Raw genomic sequence first — 18,274 nt, forward strand, 5'->3', positions numbered from 1 at the left:
TATGCCGTATTTTAAAATCAATTTTAGTACGTATTTTTTTTTGGATTTTATTGCTGAAATCAGGTGCTGGCACACCTAGAAGCCAAAAATTCGCGTCCATAGTGGAAGATTCTACTATGTCCGATATAAATCCTGTTTTTTTGAGAACTTAGTTTGATTCCTCTGGAAGAGGTTTTGAGATAGTGATATATTCAGGAGAGAGGAAAAACTCAGAAATGGTATTTGGAAGTTTAAGTTATTTTTAAAAGTGTATATATACACATGTTATCTCTATATCTGCATAGTTTTACTAGATAATATGCTGCATTGAAGGCGATACGAAAACAAAAAAAAAACCGTTGCTTCGAAAAAAAACTCAAACTTTCTTCCAATATTCATTTTTATATGGAGATCACATAGACATTTCGATGCAAATTTTTATATAAATATTTTTAGAACTTCCAGAGACATAAAGAATGAACTTTTCGATTTTTTTGAGATCACTAGAGCTTGGGAGCTACGAGTGATTTTCATATATTTGGTCGATATATTTTTTTTGTAACCTGTTGAGTTTCTATCTGTAAGGTAAACTATTACGATGTTTGGTAAGAGACAAATTGTTGTCCTTCACTTTCGTCTACTGTGAGTCTGTGACTAGCTTGATTAGTCAGCTACAATGATCTGTCGTGCGGGTATCCCGTTCGAAATTTGATCCCCGTTTCGTTCCCGCCACACGACGAATAGAGTTCCGCCTCCGCGCTTCCGCTTCCTTCCCACCGGGCAACGGCTACGTGGCAACGGCCGTCCAGTAGCTGGTCATGCAGGCGCTGGCCGGCGTGCCAATGATCCGCGCCCACTCCCACCCGCCGCGCCCCTCCGCCGCACGCCGCAGCTCCGCCAACTGCACGCCACACGCAAAAAGAAAGAAACCAAAGTTCCGGTGAGCATTCATTCATTTCCCTGCAGATTGCCTGCCCCTCCCCCGCCAATCACCTATGATTCAGGCGACGCGGCGAGGAGCAGAGGTGGCGCAGCGCGACCATTATCTTGCTTGCTTACCCGTCCGTCGCGCAGCTCGAATACCACCGCGTCCTCCGAGAACGGGACCGGCCGCATGGCCGCCACCTGTTTGTCGAATTGCATAGTAGGTGTTATTAGCGCGCCGTTACCAATAAATAGCAGCAGCAGGAGTAGGAACACCGCAGTCCAGGGTGCCTAGATATTGGTTTGCAGCGCTGACCTTTTCGTCGCAGCTTCCCCTGAAGCTGCTCGCGTAGTGCGCGTCCGTGGTGCCCAGCGTGGCGCAGCTCTGCTCACCGCCTGAACTGTCCGGTGCCATGGTGGATGGTTCCGACGGGTGCCCATGGCTCGTCCACCTCCACGTTCGATTGTCCAGGTGCCGCCGGTAGACGTGTCCGTCTGACCCGATGACGAACAGTTGGGCGCCGTCAAAGCATGGCCCTGGGGCGACTACGAGGGTGACGTCCCGGTGGGGCGTACCGTGCTCGACCCACTCCCACCCGTCCTGCGGGCTGAAATGGTACTCCACGAGCCCCCCGTGCTCAGATATCATAAAGATGGAGCCGGCGAGGGAGAGAGGGGACGGTGTCATCGCTGTCCCAGGTGATCTCGACAGGACGAGGTGAGGTGATTGGTAGTGCCTGTGCCATAGCTCTGTAATTCTGTTATACTGGTACATGCGCCCGTTGCGACCAACTGCGAAGACGATATTTCTTCTGAACACCTCTTGATCTACGATGAATGCAATCTTGGTATCGGGAGGGCTGTGGCAGTCCTTCCACCTGAATTTACGCAATGCAACCTGCAAAAGGTTTTAAAAACTTCAATGTAATGCTGTTTTTTACTCAGAATTCAAGAAACTTGGATGATGAAACATTATTTGGGATTAATTTTTTCCTAGCTGAATATATACTCTAACTTATATCGACAGCAGAGGAATTTTTTAATTATGTTTTGTTTCACAAAAAAGATAACCAATAAGCCTTCTCCCTTTAATTGTACATTTAGTTATCTTCTATATGAAATATCTATCTGGAACATTAATAATATGGAAACAGAGAAATTTGCTGCATTTCTTGTGATACTGAATTTTGCGTGCATGTTGTTCTGCTCTCTCTATAGCTATAAACTCCTACCAGTGAATTCTTGACTAACTTCTGTACTTTACATTAATGTCTGTATGTACACATGGAATTATCTAGAGCAATGCATTAATAACTTTCTCCTGTGGAAATATTGCACGCTGCTATGTAAGACCTTTTGTTTTTGTGAGGAGCTATGCAGGACTTTGGTAGGAGATAAAACTAATGCCTTTTGCTGATAAAGGTCACATGCATTCAGTCTTGGATAATGCATAAAATGGCTCATTGTATTCTTGTATGTAATAAAACCAATATTAGTCAAAATAAAGCATGTTTGACTTCTACCGTGAATTGTAGCAATCTGCCCCTCTTGTTAACAAAGAAAAGTACATCATCTGTTGTCACTCTGCGTGATAAACCAGGGATGCCATCCCATGGAGGTCCACTTGCAACCTGTCTTCCCTTCCTCATTGCTGTGCAATTAATCCATGAGAGGTCATCTCCATTTCTTTCTCTAATATGTAAGTTCCCATGAAGATCGACAAGATACAAGCTGCCATTATAGCTTCCTAGTGTACCTTTCATGGCTGTAGCGTGCTCATGTCTTAGCCAGAGCCAGACACCATTGGTGTTTAGATATTCCAAAGTAAATCCATTATCTGTTATGAGAAAAAGTGATCTATCTGCATGCATCACCCGCATATGGAAGTTCAGATAAATGCTTCGTGATAGAAAGTTGTACGATTCAGTTTCATCACTCTCGTGGCTGTGAACATGTAGGTACTGTTGCTTCTCTTCTTCGTTTCTCCTTCTAGGCGGGGCGTTGCTCAAGACGGTTGGTTCCGTATCTGCAGCAACATTCATTGCTCCGGCAATACAGTTTGTTGGGCCATGCTCTTCAGTGCAATATTCTGCATTCCAACCTTCTGTTTCTGGTGTATCTAGGATAGACCACTCATACTTGTTTGAGACTTTCCTTCTTATGGTATTTTGTTGACCTGGACCAAAATGATCACCTCCCATACCAGGTAAATGCAGCTCTCCGAGCCTACCATCATCTAGTTGAAATATCAGCCTGCCAACTTGAACCTGTAGACCTCGAACGCTTCTTGCTACTTTTGCATGGTCAGGAGACATGTGATTTATCCATAGTCCTCTAATCTTATTGCTTGGAGACCCACCTTGTTCAGTGAAAAGATAGGCAATGCAAATTTAGTTTTTGCTTGGATTTATTAAGATAACTATTGCTCTAGAAAGACTAAATAGGCTAAAAATGTAAAAATTAAACGACTGGGGTGTGACTTGTTCTTCAAAGATTTTTTTTTTAAAATGAAATGATATACTAGGTGAAAAGCCGAGAGTATACCGTGCTTATTGTTGACAAATGAAAAGTACACAACATCACAGGACTGTACTGAGGCACATGGGATTTAATCATTTAAAGAAGACTTTATTGCTGCAGATTCATTTTACTTAAAGAACTCACCATGCTGTACTAGCATCTTCATAACTATGGTTTATTTCTTTCTTTCAACTCTAAGAACAAACAAATGTGACTACAGTAAATGCTTCTTCTATGAAAAGTTCTGCAAATTCATATTTAAAGACCTCAGGTGCAAATAAAATAAAGATCTCTGAAATCTAAAGGAGTCTCTACCTGTATATTTTGGAAACTGGTACTCAAATACTTTTCCTGTGGTTGTCGTAAAAAACATTGAAGTTGCATCATTAGATTCATCCTGTTGAACTTCTGTAATTGAACTAAGTCTTTGACCCTTAGGTGCTCCATGTTTTTCCCACTTCCATTTCCTTCTGTGCAACCGCCGCTCCACCAAAATACCATCCTGCCAATCTATAAATACCTTTAACAATTGAATATATTATAGATGTAATTATTTTAATGGACAAAAGGTCCTAGGCTCCTTTCCATGACATCATTTTAGTTCAACAACTAGCAAACTTTCTTTTGTTGTTTTATCTTTTCAACCTATCTACAGTTAGTTCTTTTACAGGAACTTATTTATTATCTGTAGTTAGTTCATGCAGCTTAAAGTTACTAATTTATCTTGAATTGTGTAGGTGATACTTGTTGCACTGTTATGATCGACTTGGAATCATCTTGTTTCTATTCTGCTATTGCATATCAAGCTAAGAATCATAACTACCAGGAACGCATGATATATTGTTCCTGAGTTTTAAAAGTCAACATGGCTTAGCCTGTTTAAATTTGAAGTAGATAATATGCAACGGGTACCCCATGAAATATAAATTGTTGGCATATTAGCTTGAATCCATTAAATTGCTTATGAAAGTACAGATCCTTACATACCTTGGTTATCAGAAAAAGTGATACTGAATTAGATCCTAAGAGACCATGTAAAGCACACCCAACAGATGAGCTCAGCGAGACATTTGGTGTTGTTTTTTCACTCCATATATGTTTTTTCCATGATGGCTTTGTTTCTCTATCAAATTCATATAGGTCTCCAGTAGAGCTGCACTGCATTATCCTGTCTTAGTATTGGCATAAACAGTATATCATACAAGTACATCAAGTCTTGGACGAACATCATAAATAAGTATAGGGTTGACTTGTCAGAGAAGCAAAGAAGGTTGATATATATCTTGCTTCACCTATGCTCCTAGTCATTTTTTTAATCTTTAATGTACCAATAGAGCTTTGGGTAGAAACTATGTTACGAACAGTAAGAGGAATATGCTTGACTTTCTCTTGCATCCCTCTCTCGTGTACAAGTTTATCTTTGTTTCAGTCATTGACCAGGACAGGAGCAAGCTGAGGTTTATTGAACCATTTTTTCCCTTCCAGGGTAGGTTAAAATCGTACCCCCCTCCCCCTCGTCTCCTTAGGTACACATGCTAAACATACCTTACTGTGAACACGGTCCCTGGTCTTGCGTTTTCAGCATCAGATATATATGATACATCTGCTCCTGCAGGACGCCCATGGCAGTTCCACCTATGCATCAGTAGCAGTCAACCATTATTTTATCCATGGCCATGGTAGTAGTGATAAAAGAAGTTACAAGTTGTTTGATTTTCATAAGTAGGTTACAGGAAGTTGTGCAAATTGTTTGTTTTGATTCAGATAACCAAACCTTTGGTCAAAACTTTAATGTAGGCATCTTTATTCAGGAAATAATATCTAAAGTTCATCAACCCTTTATTCTACTATGCCATCTTTTTTTCTAAGGAATTACTGAGCACTGCACTGAAAGTATGTTACGTAAATAATATTTCAACCTGTTTGATAATAAGGCCTTTATAGCTGTGACTCGCAACATTTTAAAAGGAAAAGAGTCCATTTGAGCCCTTGAGTTTCTTAATTACTAGTTGTAATATGGGTCCAGCACATAAATACTATATTTTTTTTCATTGTTTTCATATTGTTTTTATGTATAAATAGTTAAATACCGCTTATTGAAAAAGCATGAAAATATCTATATCTGATGTCAAATGTGGTGTCTTCGCACCAATTTTGTGTATATATTGGAGATTAAATGCACTATATTTTAAGTCAGGCATGACAAATAGTTGTGAAGATTTAAGAAACCATGAATTTACTGTGCTCTTTATAATGCTGATTGAGTAAAACATCATATGCCAAAGCTTTTGTTTTAATTTCCTTCTGTGGTTTGTATTTGAATTTAAGCAAGATAGTATAGGCATGCAAGAGAATGAAGTTCAATAAAGCTGACTCATACCTTAGAGGTTGAAGTTCTGTGACCTCAAGTAGGGACCCATTCATGATAGAAAGGAAAAGTTTCCTGGTTGAGTAGGAATAAGTTCTTTCAACCACTGTATATTGGTAATTCCAGACTAACAAGATGAACTCTTTTTATGGACAAATTGACCTTAGAAGGAGCATTATGGTAGAAATTCACCTTCCGTTACGCGATACAACCCCGTTTCTTATGTGTGTTCCTTGACTTTGTGTCCTTTCTCCAAGGTTTGGGAGTTGTTCGTAACTGAATGTCATCTCTGTCCAGATAGGCTGGGCATGTTCGTTTAGCTGTAGCTGTAAAGATGTAGAACTATTATAGTTAAAGCATAATAGCGACTAATTTGCTTGCAGTTGAATTCATTGAGAAGTCAATTTCACATAAGGATATATGATTTACTCTTTGCTACAGCTGGCTAGGATAGATGGGTTCATTCTGAATTCTACAGCATCTTCATCTTATATTTCAGACACTTCAGAGATGCAAACAGAATGACCTGAACCCTTTTTAGAAGAAAGAGAAAAAACAGGACAACCGATGCGTGAGGGGGATAATTGTTGTAGTAACTCCAGACAAGTTTGACCCAAGGGAGGTCATGGTTGTTCTAGAACTTATGAAGATATTTCTACAGTTCCATTAAAGAGCTCAAACAGTTCAAGTAAGATACTGGGGTTTTCTATAAAGAGACACTAAGAATAGCGATATGCGATAGAAGATTATAACCACAAGTCTGAGTAAGCTAGAACTACTGTCTGTTAGACTATGGGGATGCAGCTTACCTGATAGAGGATTCCAGCCTCTGACAGAGCAAGGATGGTTGTATTCACAATGAAAGTTGCTGTTGCATACCCAGCCGATGTTGGAAGTTCGTGAGGAGCAATCACCCACATCACCCCATTCCAAAACCTCTCGTATATTGATCCACTTTGCCCTGTCACCCACACAGACGATTCTGACATCCTTGCCAAGGAAATTCGTTTCCTCGTGGGCAGGGCTGGATCAGTATCCTTCTCTTGATTAGAAATGGAAGCACGGCCATGTTTCCTTTCTGGTTGCTTGATTGAGCCTACCTTTGTGCAGGTACCGTTGATGCAGGACATCAGATTGAAAGGCATGCTTATCTCCACCCAGGTATTACTCTGCTCCTGGTACTCCCAAAACTTGTTTGTCTTCTGCTTAAACTCTGCTTCTCGCCTCGGGTGAGGATGTAGAGGGCACCATGAATGGCCAGGCACAGCAGACACCATGAGAACACATGCTACAAAACACAAAAACCACGAAAGGAATCTGCAAGTTGGACCAGCCCTGGCCATCTTGTAGATCTTATCTTTGGTGTTGATGCATGCCAGCGGCAGAGGTGTCCTCTATAGCTGATCCTGGGAGAAGACGGAGTTGGAAGGCTGGAAGCTAGATATCATGAGCCTTTTTTCAAAGCAAGAGATATCATGAGCTTCTCTGGGAAGAACCCCTCTGTACTTGTCTGTCCTGCAGTTTATAGTAGAGAAGGTATGCAGTGGAAATAAGTATTGCAAGGGAGGTACTGATATCTCGGTATGAGTTATCAACTGCCATCCCATGAAGGCCATAAAGTCATTAGTATAGTCCCTTGGTGGTTTGCTTTCCTTTTCAATAATGCTTTTCGTCTGTAACTTTCTCACCCGTCGTTGTTAATACCACGCAAAACTAATATTTGTATAGTAGATAGTTGTTGCACCTTCACACCTCCCACACATTTTTCAGCACTGCTAGTGCTAACCTTTTAGTAAATAGCTTTATGCCTATAATGTAGGGGAGAAAAAAGAAAGGCAAGGGAATCTTGAATATTTCTATTGGTCATGTTTGTGGAATCTGTTGTTCAATTATTTGGATGGAATAAAGCTATAGCTTTATTATATTTGTGCTGAAATCGTCCTTTTCTCGTGCTGCCTGTGAGGTTGATGGTTGCTTAGGAGTTCAGATGTCCATTTGCAACTTGCCAACGCTAACTACCGCCGGATACTGCAGGGTCTTTAGAAAGGTGAAAGGAGCTCCGTTGCTGATATCAAACTGCAGAATTTTCTTCACGCTGCTTGTCATCACTTGCTCAAATGGAATATTTGCACCTGATTGATTTATCACCCCAAGTAGGCTGAAATTTTGTGGTCTGCGAGAGGTAAGTGCAACGTGAGTTCTGCGTCACTCTCTTGACCTTCTGTTTAAATTAAGCATTCTGTTGTTTCCATCATTGGTAGCATGGAAGTTCTTAATCCACTCGCAATAAACAATAGCTAAGTCCAGGATCTTGCCATCTTGTATTTACCTGGTAATTAGTGCAGTCACGCAAGCGAGCGCCTCTCTCGCAGAACACTGAAGCAAAACCTCTAAACTAATACTCAGAATGTGCCAAGCTGACAATATATAACCTGTTGGCGTCTGATTAGCTCTCCGGTGTTTTCCTCCCCAAGACCCCATCGTTTTGTACTTTCACCAAACTAGCTGAAACACCATCCTATCCTATGGTTAACATGCACTTTGACTACAATCATTTATGTTATGTACTCCCACCAAAAGTGTCTCAACTTCGTCAAAATTTGATGTATCTACCTACTAGATAATGTCTAGATACATCCAAATTTTGACAAAGTTGAGACACTTTTTATGGGAAGGAGGGAGCGTTATTTTCCTTTCATTTGGCAGAGTACCATTTTATGTTATTCGTTGGAACAGCTAAGGCCTATTCTGTCATTGGCAAGGCTTAAAGGTTTAGGTCTTGTTCACTTTGCTGATCTGGTAATGAGATTCATCCCTGATATGTTAATAGGAACCTACCACTAAAGAATCGTTGCGCTTGCAAAGATGGCCAAACCTTCGCTTTAATAACCGTGGAAACAAGGTGCAGGCAAAACGAATGCCTTAGCTTGTGTTGCACGGTGTCCAAAGGTGCAACATTTCTTTCACGAATCTGTCCCTGTAGCTGGTAATGAACTGGGAGGACATTTGTGATGGACCATCTTGCCATAAATCCTGTAGGTATTCTATCAGTGGAGGTTCGTTTCTGCTTACTGATTAGAATTTGCTAACGTGTGGCCCTTTCATGGATTCATCACTGCAGGACTAGCAGGTCATCTTTCACGAGTTTATCACCATGAGTATCGTAGAATGGGAAAAAAAAACTTTGACGAGTTTATGACTGCAATGAGGGTGTGTCGAATGGTTTAGCATTATAATTGGGTTTTCTGTGTGCTGCTAATTTAGGGATATATTGTTTTAGAGTAAGTTACTTGGAAACCAAAGCCTCAAGTAGCATTCAGTTCTGCAATAATATTCTAGTCAGCTGGTTCAGAGTCCTGATTAACTATGCGCTTAGACCATTGGTCCAGGAATGAATCCAAGCAGGGGAGACGTGTAGTGCCAGCCTAGATTCAGATAGCAACTTGATATATTTATAATTGGGATTTGGATGAATACAATTTTAAAACATACGCCCTCCATCCTCAAATAAGTGTGCTTCTAGCTTTTGGTCTAAGTAAAAAAAGAATTCCATCTTCTAAAAAAAAGAACTAAATTTGACCAAACTTATATGAAATAGTAGTAACATATATGGCATCATACCAGTATAATATGAAACTACATTTTAAAATGAATCAAATGATACTAATTTAGTGTAATAAACGTGGCTATGTTTTCCGATATAGTTGGTCAAATGTGAGAAAAAATGACTTAAATAAAAAGTCTAAAAATACACTTATTTGAGGATGGAGGGGGTATGGGAGAATCACTTCCTGAATTACACTTCCCTGGTTCCCCAGACCAGGAAATCACTTACGTGGAAATTGGATAATTGAAAATTTGCTTTTCATGTCAAGTTGCTTAGATCTGACGTCAATTGCTTGATAGAAACCGGGCAAATACGTCCAGTGACCACCGGTGGCCGTATAGACCACATAACTACTATTTGACTGGCTTGAACTTGAACTTGACTGTTTCTTTTCTGAATCTTTCAAACTGGGCTTGGGTATTTCCTTTACCAAAATGGCACGGCACAACAGACCCTCAAACTTGAAACCCCGGATTTCCCATGAATTCATATACTGGAATCATAAGATTACACTATAGAAGATACTGCTACGCCCCAAACAAATACTACTCCACGGAATCTTTCAGTATCAAACGGTGGCCCCAGTAAGCCTCTGCAGATCCATGGAAGATGGAATCTCAGCTCCCGGGAATCTTCATAATCACTTTATTTTTGCGATCAAGAATCTTCATATAATCACATGATTATAGTAGTAGTATTACAGAAAAACAAACACAGTGGTAGAGTCTGGAACCCTACCGCCATGCAAGATTCCGGTCCACTCCTAACGGACGACTTAAGGGCTGCAATAATTGCCTGTAATCAAGGCCGTGTCCCTCGCAAATAATTGCAGGCATGAACTGGTACACTAGGCCGATGGAACGTCAGCACCTAAACATGGGCGTTGGCCGCGATGTATCACGCGCCGAGCTGCACCTTGGAATCTGTACAGGCTCATTTCTTTTCTTGAAAAAAGAAGCAGCCTCGCTCGTTTTGTCCCCCTCAATCTGTTCTTCAGAGATCAAGTTAGATCGGATACAGTAGACTGATGTAAGCATGAATACGAATAAAAATAACTCTTTTTTAATACTTTCCCACAAATGGACCAGGTTTGGAAATTTTCAGGATTTTTTGATTCGATTATTTCTAAAGTAATTTTGTAGGATTCTTATTATACGATTTTTTCTATAGAATTCATTTGATTCAAAGGATTGAACCCTCTAAATTTCATATAGATTGCTTTACTACAAAACAATTCTGTAGGATTTCAAGCAAGAGGTTAGACCTCTTGGTAATTTTTATATGCGTCCGTGACAACTATAACACGTACTCAATCGCTATAGAAATTTCCTATGTTTTTCATGTGGTGCAATCAAACGACTCCTGCAACTAATCTAACGTTTTTTATTTATGTAGGATTTCAAATGTAATGACATATTGTTCTTGCGTTTTCCTATTCATGTGCTTTTAAAATCCTTTGAATCAAATATGCTCTTAAAAAATGGTGTGCTTGCATGACGGCTTGAGCTATGGCGCCATGTTGGATGACGCGGCAACCGTGGGCATCATGATATCCTGCATCACGCCCCATGCCATTGTGTCATGCTATCTAGCGCGACGCCCAGCCCAGGGCATTATGAAAAGAAAGTGTTTTTTAAAAAATCAGATCTGATTTATCTTGTGCTAAAATTTTAGAATATAGCCATTTTTATCCATTCTCAAGATGTAAGCAGGTTGTCAGTATTAAATAATAGTACTCCCTCCATTTATAATAGACGTCTGAGGTTTGTCTTAGTGTCTGGATATATCAAGATTTAGACAAATCGTAGATGTCTATTTATAGACAGAGGATATAATTTTGCTGAGTTGGAGAGGGAAGAGAAGTGAGCTCTAATGCAAAAGCTACATGCACTTTGGAAGAGCATAGGATGAGCCACATATTAATAAACTAGTACTCCCTATCCTAATAAGTGGCAAGGCTTTAATTCAAATTTAGATAAATTTAAACTAAAGTCCCGACAATTATTATGGATCAGATGGAGTATATATTTTATATAGCTAACTAATATAGAATCAGCTATGGATGATATGGCAATCACTTATTGCCAACAGTTTGATTTATACTATTGAACTTTTGCAACGTTCAAAAGCAATTCCAAAATTCGCTTTATTTTAGACGAATTTCATGTATAGTACTGTAGTTGGTATGGGCGAAAGTCGGAAAGTAGTAGGTTGGGGTTTGGTGACCAGCCAAATTCCTAACGTCCATTACCCGTTATACCTTTTCTCCCCGTGGTTCTACAGGATAGGAGCAGACGAGCAGTGATGCTCCTCCGTGGATGATCGATCTGATCACATCCATCGGGTACGTGGAAGGCAACAAGGAAAAAAGAACCTGCTTTCGCCGAGATAAGACGGCGACGAGGGAACATCATTCGCGTCAGGTCACAGCGACACCGATTTTGAGTTTGAAAAAAGAGGGGACGCGAGTTAACGAGGCCAGTGAACTACTACTTCTGTATGGGCAAACATCCTTTCCACTGCCATATTCGCTCGGTCTTACACGGTACAGCCTATAACAACGTTCGCAATGGACCCAAACAAGCTGACCCACTAAATTATTTCCTGTACCGTCCTGCCATACAAATACCCAAGAAAATAACTCAATTTTAGTATGGATTAACATTTTTTTTAACACGAGCTAAAAGTTTTGTGTTCATTTTATTGAAAAAAAAAAGCAGTTAGGCCTGCTTTTCATTGCATTTAGATAGAGATTACAAGATGTAGAAGAGTAACCAAAGAAGACATTAAATCACACATACAAAAATTAATAGTGAGCCGCTGCACAAAACTAGGCAGTCTACCATCACTATAGAAGAGAAGAAACCGTGACTACAGAGGAGCTCGGGATGCTCCTGCGATGGTAAAGAAGCCTCCACGACTTTGCTCCGCGCGATGCCCGGACCAACACCGGAAACCACCTCGTTGCCCATATGACCTGGGGCAACATCCAGAGCACCTCAAAACTCTAGAGGTCGCTACCTTAACATGTGATGCACGGTCCACGACACAACCTTCCTAAGTTTTGGCGCTAACATACTCTTGCTCACCCTTGATGCACGGCGCGATTCAATTGCCAACCACCAAAATTGCAAAAGGCAAAGGCTTGTAGATAGGGATGGCAACGGGGACCGTTTACCCGAAACCCGACGGGGTTTTCCTCTATTAGGGGCCGGGTGTGGTATCTAATTTATTCCCATGGGGGTATTAACGGCAAGACATGCTCCCCGATGGGGAAAGCGGGGCGGGGGGCGTTCTAGCAGTCCCCATACCCGAACCCCGCGGAGCCCCGCATGTATCGGTAATATCCCACAAATTTGGCTTGTCCTACTTAATTTGAGCTAACACGTACTTATGCACGTCACTAATGCTTGCTTACCTTCTAGTAATCACGTGATTCGGTGGTGTCATCGTGTGAACTACGTGAGTCAAACATAAGTACTCGTTATGTCTTATGTGTGTCAGTGTGTGGTTGTGTGACTCTGCAGTCTGCACATATTAAGTTATTTTTGAGCTTGAATTTCTGAGATATTTTCATGATTTCTCTACTGTTTGTGTTGGGGGTGAGGAACCCGTGGATCTGCTATACCCGGTGGGTGATGGGGACGGGGAAAAATAGTCCCCAAAGTAGGAAATGGGGATGTGCATGGGGGAATTTCACAAACGCGGGGACGGGGAAGAAAAGACAATCCCCGTGCGGGGGCAGACCCGTTGCCATTCCTACTTGTAGACCACAGCTAACCCACCATGTCGCGGCCCTGACATACTATCCAACCATCCCACCGGGACGTGTTGACCAAATTGACCATCTTCGAGTCGCGAAGAGCAAGCTCAGCTGCCACAACCAAGCCCCAGGCTTTTCACCCCATAGTCGCTATGGCTTGCCCCCTTCACGGCCGAGCCACCAGGTGTCACTAGCTGCCACTAGTTTGAGCAACTTACACTAGGCTTCCCTCGTCTTAAGATTCAGGCAAGCTTTGATTGAATCGAGCGAAAGGTTAAGCCAAAGTACTCAGCTTGTATTGATCTCAAGTCAATCTCGAGCTAGTTTCGAGATAAAAAACTAACAAGAAAATTTCTCATATTTAAACGTAATTATTAACTAGTAAAACACACGGCGATATCAAAACTAAACATTAGTAAATATTATATTTCATTCAAAATCAAGATAATAAAAATGTCTGCAGTCAAACTTTGGCCGAAAACATATAGTAGTAGCTATTTAAAGGGGCAGATCAATTAATATCTAAAATTGCTCACCTAATTAACCTTCACGCTTTTGTTGCACATAGAAATAGGAAAATATATGCTCGTGTCATTCAAGGTAACAAATTATCCTATTTATTTTTAAGATAGCGAGTATTTATTTTTAAGATATTGCAAAAGTATTAAACATAATTATATTAATTTAAGCTAACGAGCTAAAACTGAGCGTGGTCACAAAGATTGGCTCATGTTTAGGTCGAGTTATGACGCTCAATTCAGCTCTATTCATTTTCGGGTCAATCAATCAAACTTTCATGTTTTTTCACATATTTGTAAGTTATTACTTTGGCTCCCGTATGCACGAATAACATGTAGATTTAATAATGAAAATAATGACCACAGCAAGTTGTTGACTGCAGAAGATGGCCTTATCAAATATTTGTGTGATTTGATAAAGATTTGATAAAGAATGATGTAGTCATTATATTTTCCTTTATACACTCTAACCCTGTCTAGGTAATGTCTTTCAATTGCTCCTACATCTTAATCAGATGCTAGACAACATCATACCTATGGCAACACCGTTGCTCAGAGAATCTCAATCAGATTAAGAGCATGAGAAACACCATTCTGAACTGCCCTAGAAAATCAACACGGATAAACTATCACAGAATAACCATACTTTGATGACAGCAGTGCAGCAAAGTGCAATTAAACTCAGGCAGAGACAAAACTTCCGATCCAAAAAGATATCCCCACGAAACTTGATTGACTGATAAATGTACACGAGACCAAATCAAGTCCAGCAAGAACTACAGTCTAGAACGGCTCAGACGACGCATCAGACAAGACAGTGAAAAGGTTGGTTACTGGCCAGCTGGAGTGGAGGTGATGATGTCAGAATCGCCTGAAATTGAACACAAAGCAAAGCAACATGATCAAAATCGCATATCAAAACCTGATAAAATCAAAACAAGATCAGGTAACGAGATCGATAATGCTGCTGAAACATACCAGGGTCAATGATACTCAGACAGCAGACGCTGAAGTATTTACCACAGGACGTTCCCAAATCAACATTGTCTGGAATTGGACATTGCAGTTATCAGTACATTGCTGATCCAATAACAGAATTAGAGTATGGTGCTGACTGCATCACTAAGTTTTGCATAAATGCAAATATATTATAACAATATTTTTCGCAACTTTAAGACATAATAACACCTTAATGACAAGGTGGCAAGGAAGAAGGACAATTATATTAACAGGACTTCGACCTAAGCACAAGATTTTAGTGTAAGGAAAAGAAATATGCATTATTCCTTGGAACTCATCACTAAACAGAAATTGATTCAAAATAATTGAGAACTAAGGACTGCTAACTTACTTCCATGGAAGTGGTGGACAGTGACCTTGGCCAACATAGCATAGTACTCGATCTCAGACTTCCGAAGTGGAGGGCAGTTGTTAGCAATGATCACTAGCTTTGCTGTAAATAGCACAAACACATTATTTGCATCAGACGGACTGCCACAAAATGACAAGGTAAACTGAAAGTAGTGCCAGGCCAAACAGACGAAACAAGTCACTTTAACTACAATATTTCAAGCTTCAACATGCAACTGACAACAAAAAGGATACATGAAGAACTAACAAAAAACATTGTCTTGCACCCAATATTGCTTGCATTCAAAAGACACTTTTAACTACAATATTTCAAGCTTCAAAATGCAACTGACAACAAAAGGGACACAGGAAGAAATAACAAAAAACATTGTCTTCAACCAATATTGCTTGCATCCACATATATAGAAAACATTCACAAATTCATGGTAAGACACCATCCAGCATGTATAAAAACTACAGTTTATAAGAGTAGCTATCAAAGGTAGTATCCCGATTCCTGGTACAAACAGTGTGATAACACAGCCATTATATAGACAGAACATGGGGGAGTTATTATGGCATTGACTCATACACGATGGCCATGAAATACAAGTTCCACCGGTAATCAGTTTTTTCAATGCTTAATCAATTAAAACACCTACTTGTATGACACCATCCAGCATGTATAAAAACTACAGTCTATAAGAGTAGATATCAAAGGTAGTATCCCCATTCCTGGTACAAACAGTGTGATAACACAGCCATTATATAGACAGAACATGGGGGAGTTATTATGGCATTGACTCATACACGATGGCCATGAAATACAAGTTCCACCAGTAATCAGTTTTTTCAATGCTTAATCAATTAAAACACCTACATCCTTCACTGTCAAAATGTAAGTTGTTAATTAAAAAAGCAGGCAAGAGAGAACAAAGTTCACACAGTAATAAAGACTTCACTACAAATATAAACGAGCTGAAAAAGGCTACAAAAGCAAATGTGTCCAAAAGAGGAGGATCAGAATCCTGGCTTGGTTTCTCTGAAGAGAAATGTAGCGCTCAGCATGTTCATTGTCGATCATCTGGGGAAAGGATCATCATATCCCTTATACAAAGTGACACATAAAAAACAAATAGAATTGAGTAGATAACAAATTGTTCTCGTTTCTGCTATTAAACAGTGACATTACACAGGTTTCATTTGCAAAATGCTAAGGATTACTATAGTATTGACTCATACACAATGACCATATGAATAGATCCAGTGGCATCAGTTTTCAACACCTAATGGGCATAAAGAAACACATCCATTGCTGGCACACATATATGAACAGAACATGGGCCACAAAGCAACATCAGTTCCTAGTTGACTAAATTCAAAAGTAGTCTATGGAAGTCAAAAGAGCTACAAGGGAAAATCAAATTAAGCACAACTACAAAAAGCACAAATAATAAAGAACAAAATCATGTACAACAACTGGGAGGATCAGAGTCCTGGCTTGGTTTCTCCAAAGAGAAATTATAGCGCTCAGTATGTTCACTGTCGATCATTTGGGGAAAGGATCATCATATCCACAGAACAAAGCAGTACATCAAGAATAAAAGCTAGGACCAGCCGCACAAAACACCCAACACACCATGTGATGAGCAAAGTTATCTGTTCAATATAAAGCACTATATCCAATTCAGTATGTTCAGCATAATTGCCTACATGGCTTAAAATACTCAGGTCAAGAAATTAGGTGTTGCAAAGATAACTGTGTATTAACTAGGAGAAATTATCACCATAATCCAAGTTCAAAACATTTTAAGTACATAATTATCATCTAGAGGGAGAAAAATGCAACACAATCCACATAATGAAATCAATTAGTACGACATCTTAGAAGCATGCAATCTTTTGGGGATACTAACATAAGACCAGATCTATGTGGAGTACAACACAAAATGCTAACGGAGTGCTATGTTGGCAACCTTTCTATGACACACACTACTTAAATGCAGGGCAACAATGAAAGTAAAATCCATACGCCTAAGATGTACACCACCATCACCTACTTGAGCAGAGCAGTAAGCCCATACTAGTAGAATTAGCGACGGTGAAGCTAATCACTATAGCATCGAGTCATACACAGCGGCAATGAGATCCGTCGGTAATCAGTTTTTGCGATGCGCAAGAACACACTACAGCATCTATTCATCCGCGGCCAGAGCTCACCGACCGTACCATGACTAGTTCCTGAGTAAAACGACAACCTTCCATCGCATACTACTCGTACAACCAACAGTACAAACAGCACATGTCGTATAGAGCAAGGCAAGGCAGGTTGGTTTCTTACACTTGGAGTTCCTGAGGGTCTTGAGGACGGTCTTGTAGCCGAGCGTGTACTTGCCGCTCTTCATGACAAGCTGCAGCTTGTTGTTGATGTTGTCCCCGGACTTCTTCTGCACCATAAGAAGAAAACCATCGAGAATTAGAGAAGCAGAGAGAATAAATCACGCGAGCAATCGGAAAAATAGCCCATGTGAAATGCTGGATCTGATAGAAGGCCGAAGTTGCAGATGACCGCCGCAAAGGATCGGCGCAAATCTGGGGAAGAGGGTTCCTTACCGCCTTCTTCGTGGAGGCCACCATGGTTGCGACCCGAGGAGAAGCGGCTGCGACGACGCGAGTGTTGGAGGCGGCGGCGACGACGGCGGCTTCTGCTCGGGGATGTCTGCGAGATGGAGGAGTCAGTTGCGCTAGGGTTTGATTATATAGACGCGGAGGGCTAAGGGTTTTGCCCGGTGTGGGCTTTAGTGACTTTGGGCATGGGATTGTCAATGGGCTTACTGGGCCCAGTTTGCCTTTTGTAGGTACGCCGAATTTGTTTGAAAACGGGTATTTTAGGCCTTTTTCTAAACCGGTTTTCGCCTTCTCTTTTTTAGCAATCTGCACAGTAATACTTTACGAGTGGGATGGCTATTTCAGCAATGGGAAGAAGCTGATAAACCGTGCCAAGGCCTTCCATTACCAGTGGACAACCAAGTGAGACAATTGTCTTACAAATTTCACTTTTTATGGGTATCTCTTGTCATCATATTTTTAACAAAATTGATTTCACCTAAATCGCAGTTTCCTAACTTAACTTGTTGCGTTTATATTGAAGGTTTTACCAGTTTATCTATTTTAGATAGGTTAAACTTTTACCCTCCTTTGTTGGACTATGATGGTTCTCTGCATAATCTTGTAGACCTTGTTGC

General features: G+C 40.5%; 2 protein-coding genes and 2 non-coding genes across 4 annotated transcripts; all 4 read right to left on the reverse strand.

Annotated features, from left to right (window-relative positions):
- Positions 1 to 454: 454 nt before the first annotated feature.
- LOC124659856 lies at positions 455 to 7,373 on the reverse strand. The gene is made up of 11 exons (XM_047197680.1): positions 7,184 to 7,373; positions 6,601 to 7,149; positions 5,984 to 6,117; positions 5,804 to 5,866; positions 4,969 to 5,058; positions 4,411 to 4,576; positions 3,739 to 3,925; positions 2,427 to 3,262; positions 1,220 to 1,801; positions 1,039 to 1,104; positions 455 to 880 (listed from the first exon to the last, which is right to left on the reverse strand). Exons 2-11 carry the CDS (start codon positions 7,132 to 7,134, stop codon positions 767 to 769), a joined length of 2,772 nt encoding a protein of 923 aa, XP_047053636.1. The 5' UTR covers positions 7,135 to 7,149; positions 7,184 to 7,373; the 3' UTR covers positions 455 to 766.
- Positions 7,374 to 14,306: 6,933 nt separating this feature from the next.
- Positions 14,307 to 17,751, reverse strand: LOC124666708 (60S ribosomal protein L30). The gene is made up of 5 exons (XM_047204040.1): positions 17,643 to 17,751; positions 17,371 to 17,476; positions 15,031 to 15,132; positions 14,658 to 14,726; positions 14,307 to 14,550 (listed from the first exon to the last, which is right to left on the reverse strand). The coding sequence occupies exons 1-5, from the start codon at positions 17,664 to 17,666 to the stop codon at positions 14,510 to 14,512; spliced, it is 342 nt and encodes a 113-aa protein (XP_047059996.1). The 5' UTR covers positions 17,667 to 17,751; the 3' UTR covers positions 14,307 to 14,509.
- LOC124668740 lies at positions 16,045 to 16,138 on the reverse strand. The gene has a single exon (XR_006991833.1). It is a non-coding gene; the product is annotated as a small nucleolar RNA Z103 (small nucleolar RNA).
- On the reverse strand, positions 16,513 to 16,607 carry LOC124668739. Its single transcript, XR_006991832.1, has one exon. It is a non-coding gene; the product is annotated as a small nucleolar RNA Z103 (small nucleolar RNA).
- Positions 17,752 to 18,274: the final 523 nt, after the last annotated feature.

Source organism: Lolium rigidum, chromosome 6 (assembly GCF_022539505.1).
Source record: "Lolium rigidum isolate FL_2022 chromosome 6, APGP_CSIRO_Lrig_0.1, whole genome shotgun sequence".
Classification (NCBI taxonomy): Eukaryota; Viridiplantae; Streptophyta; class Magnoliopsida; order Poales; family Poaceae; genus Lolium; species Lolium rigidum.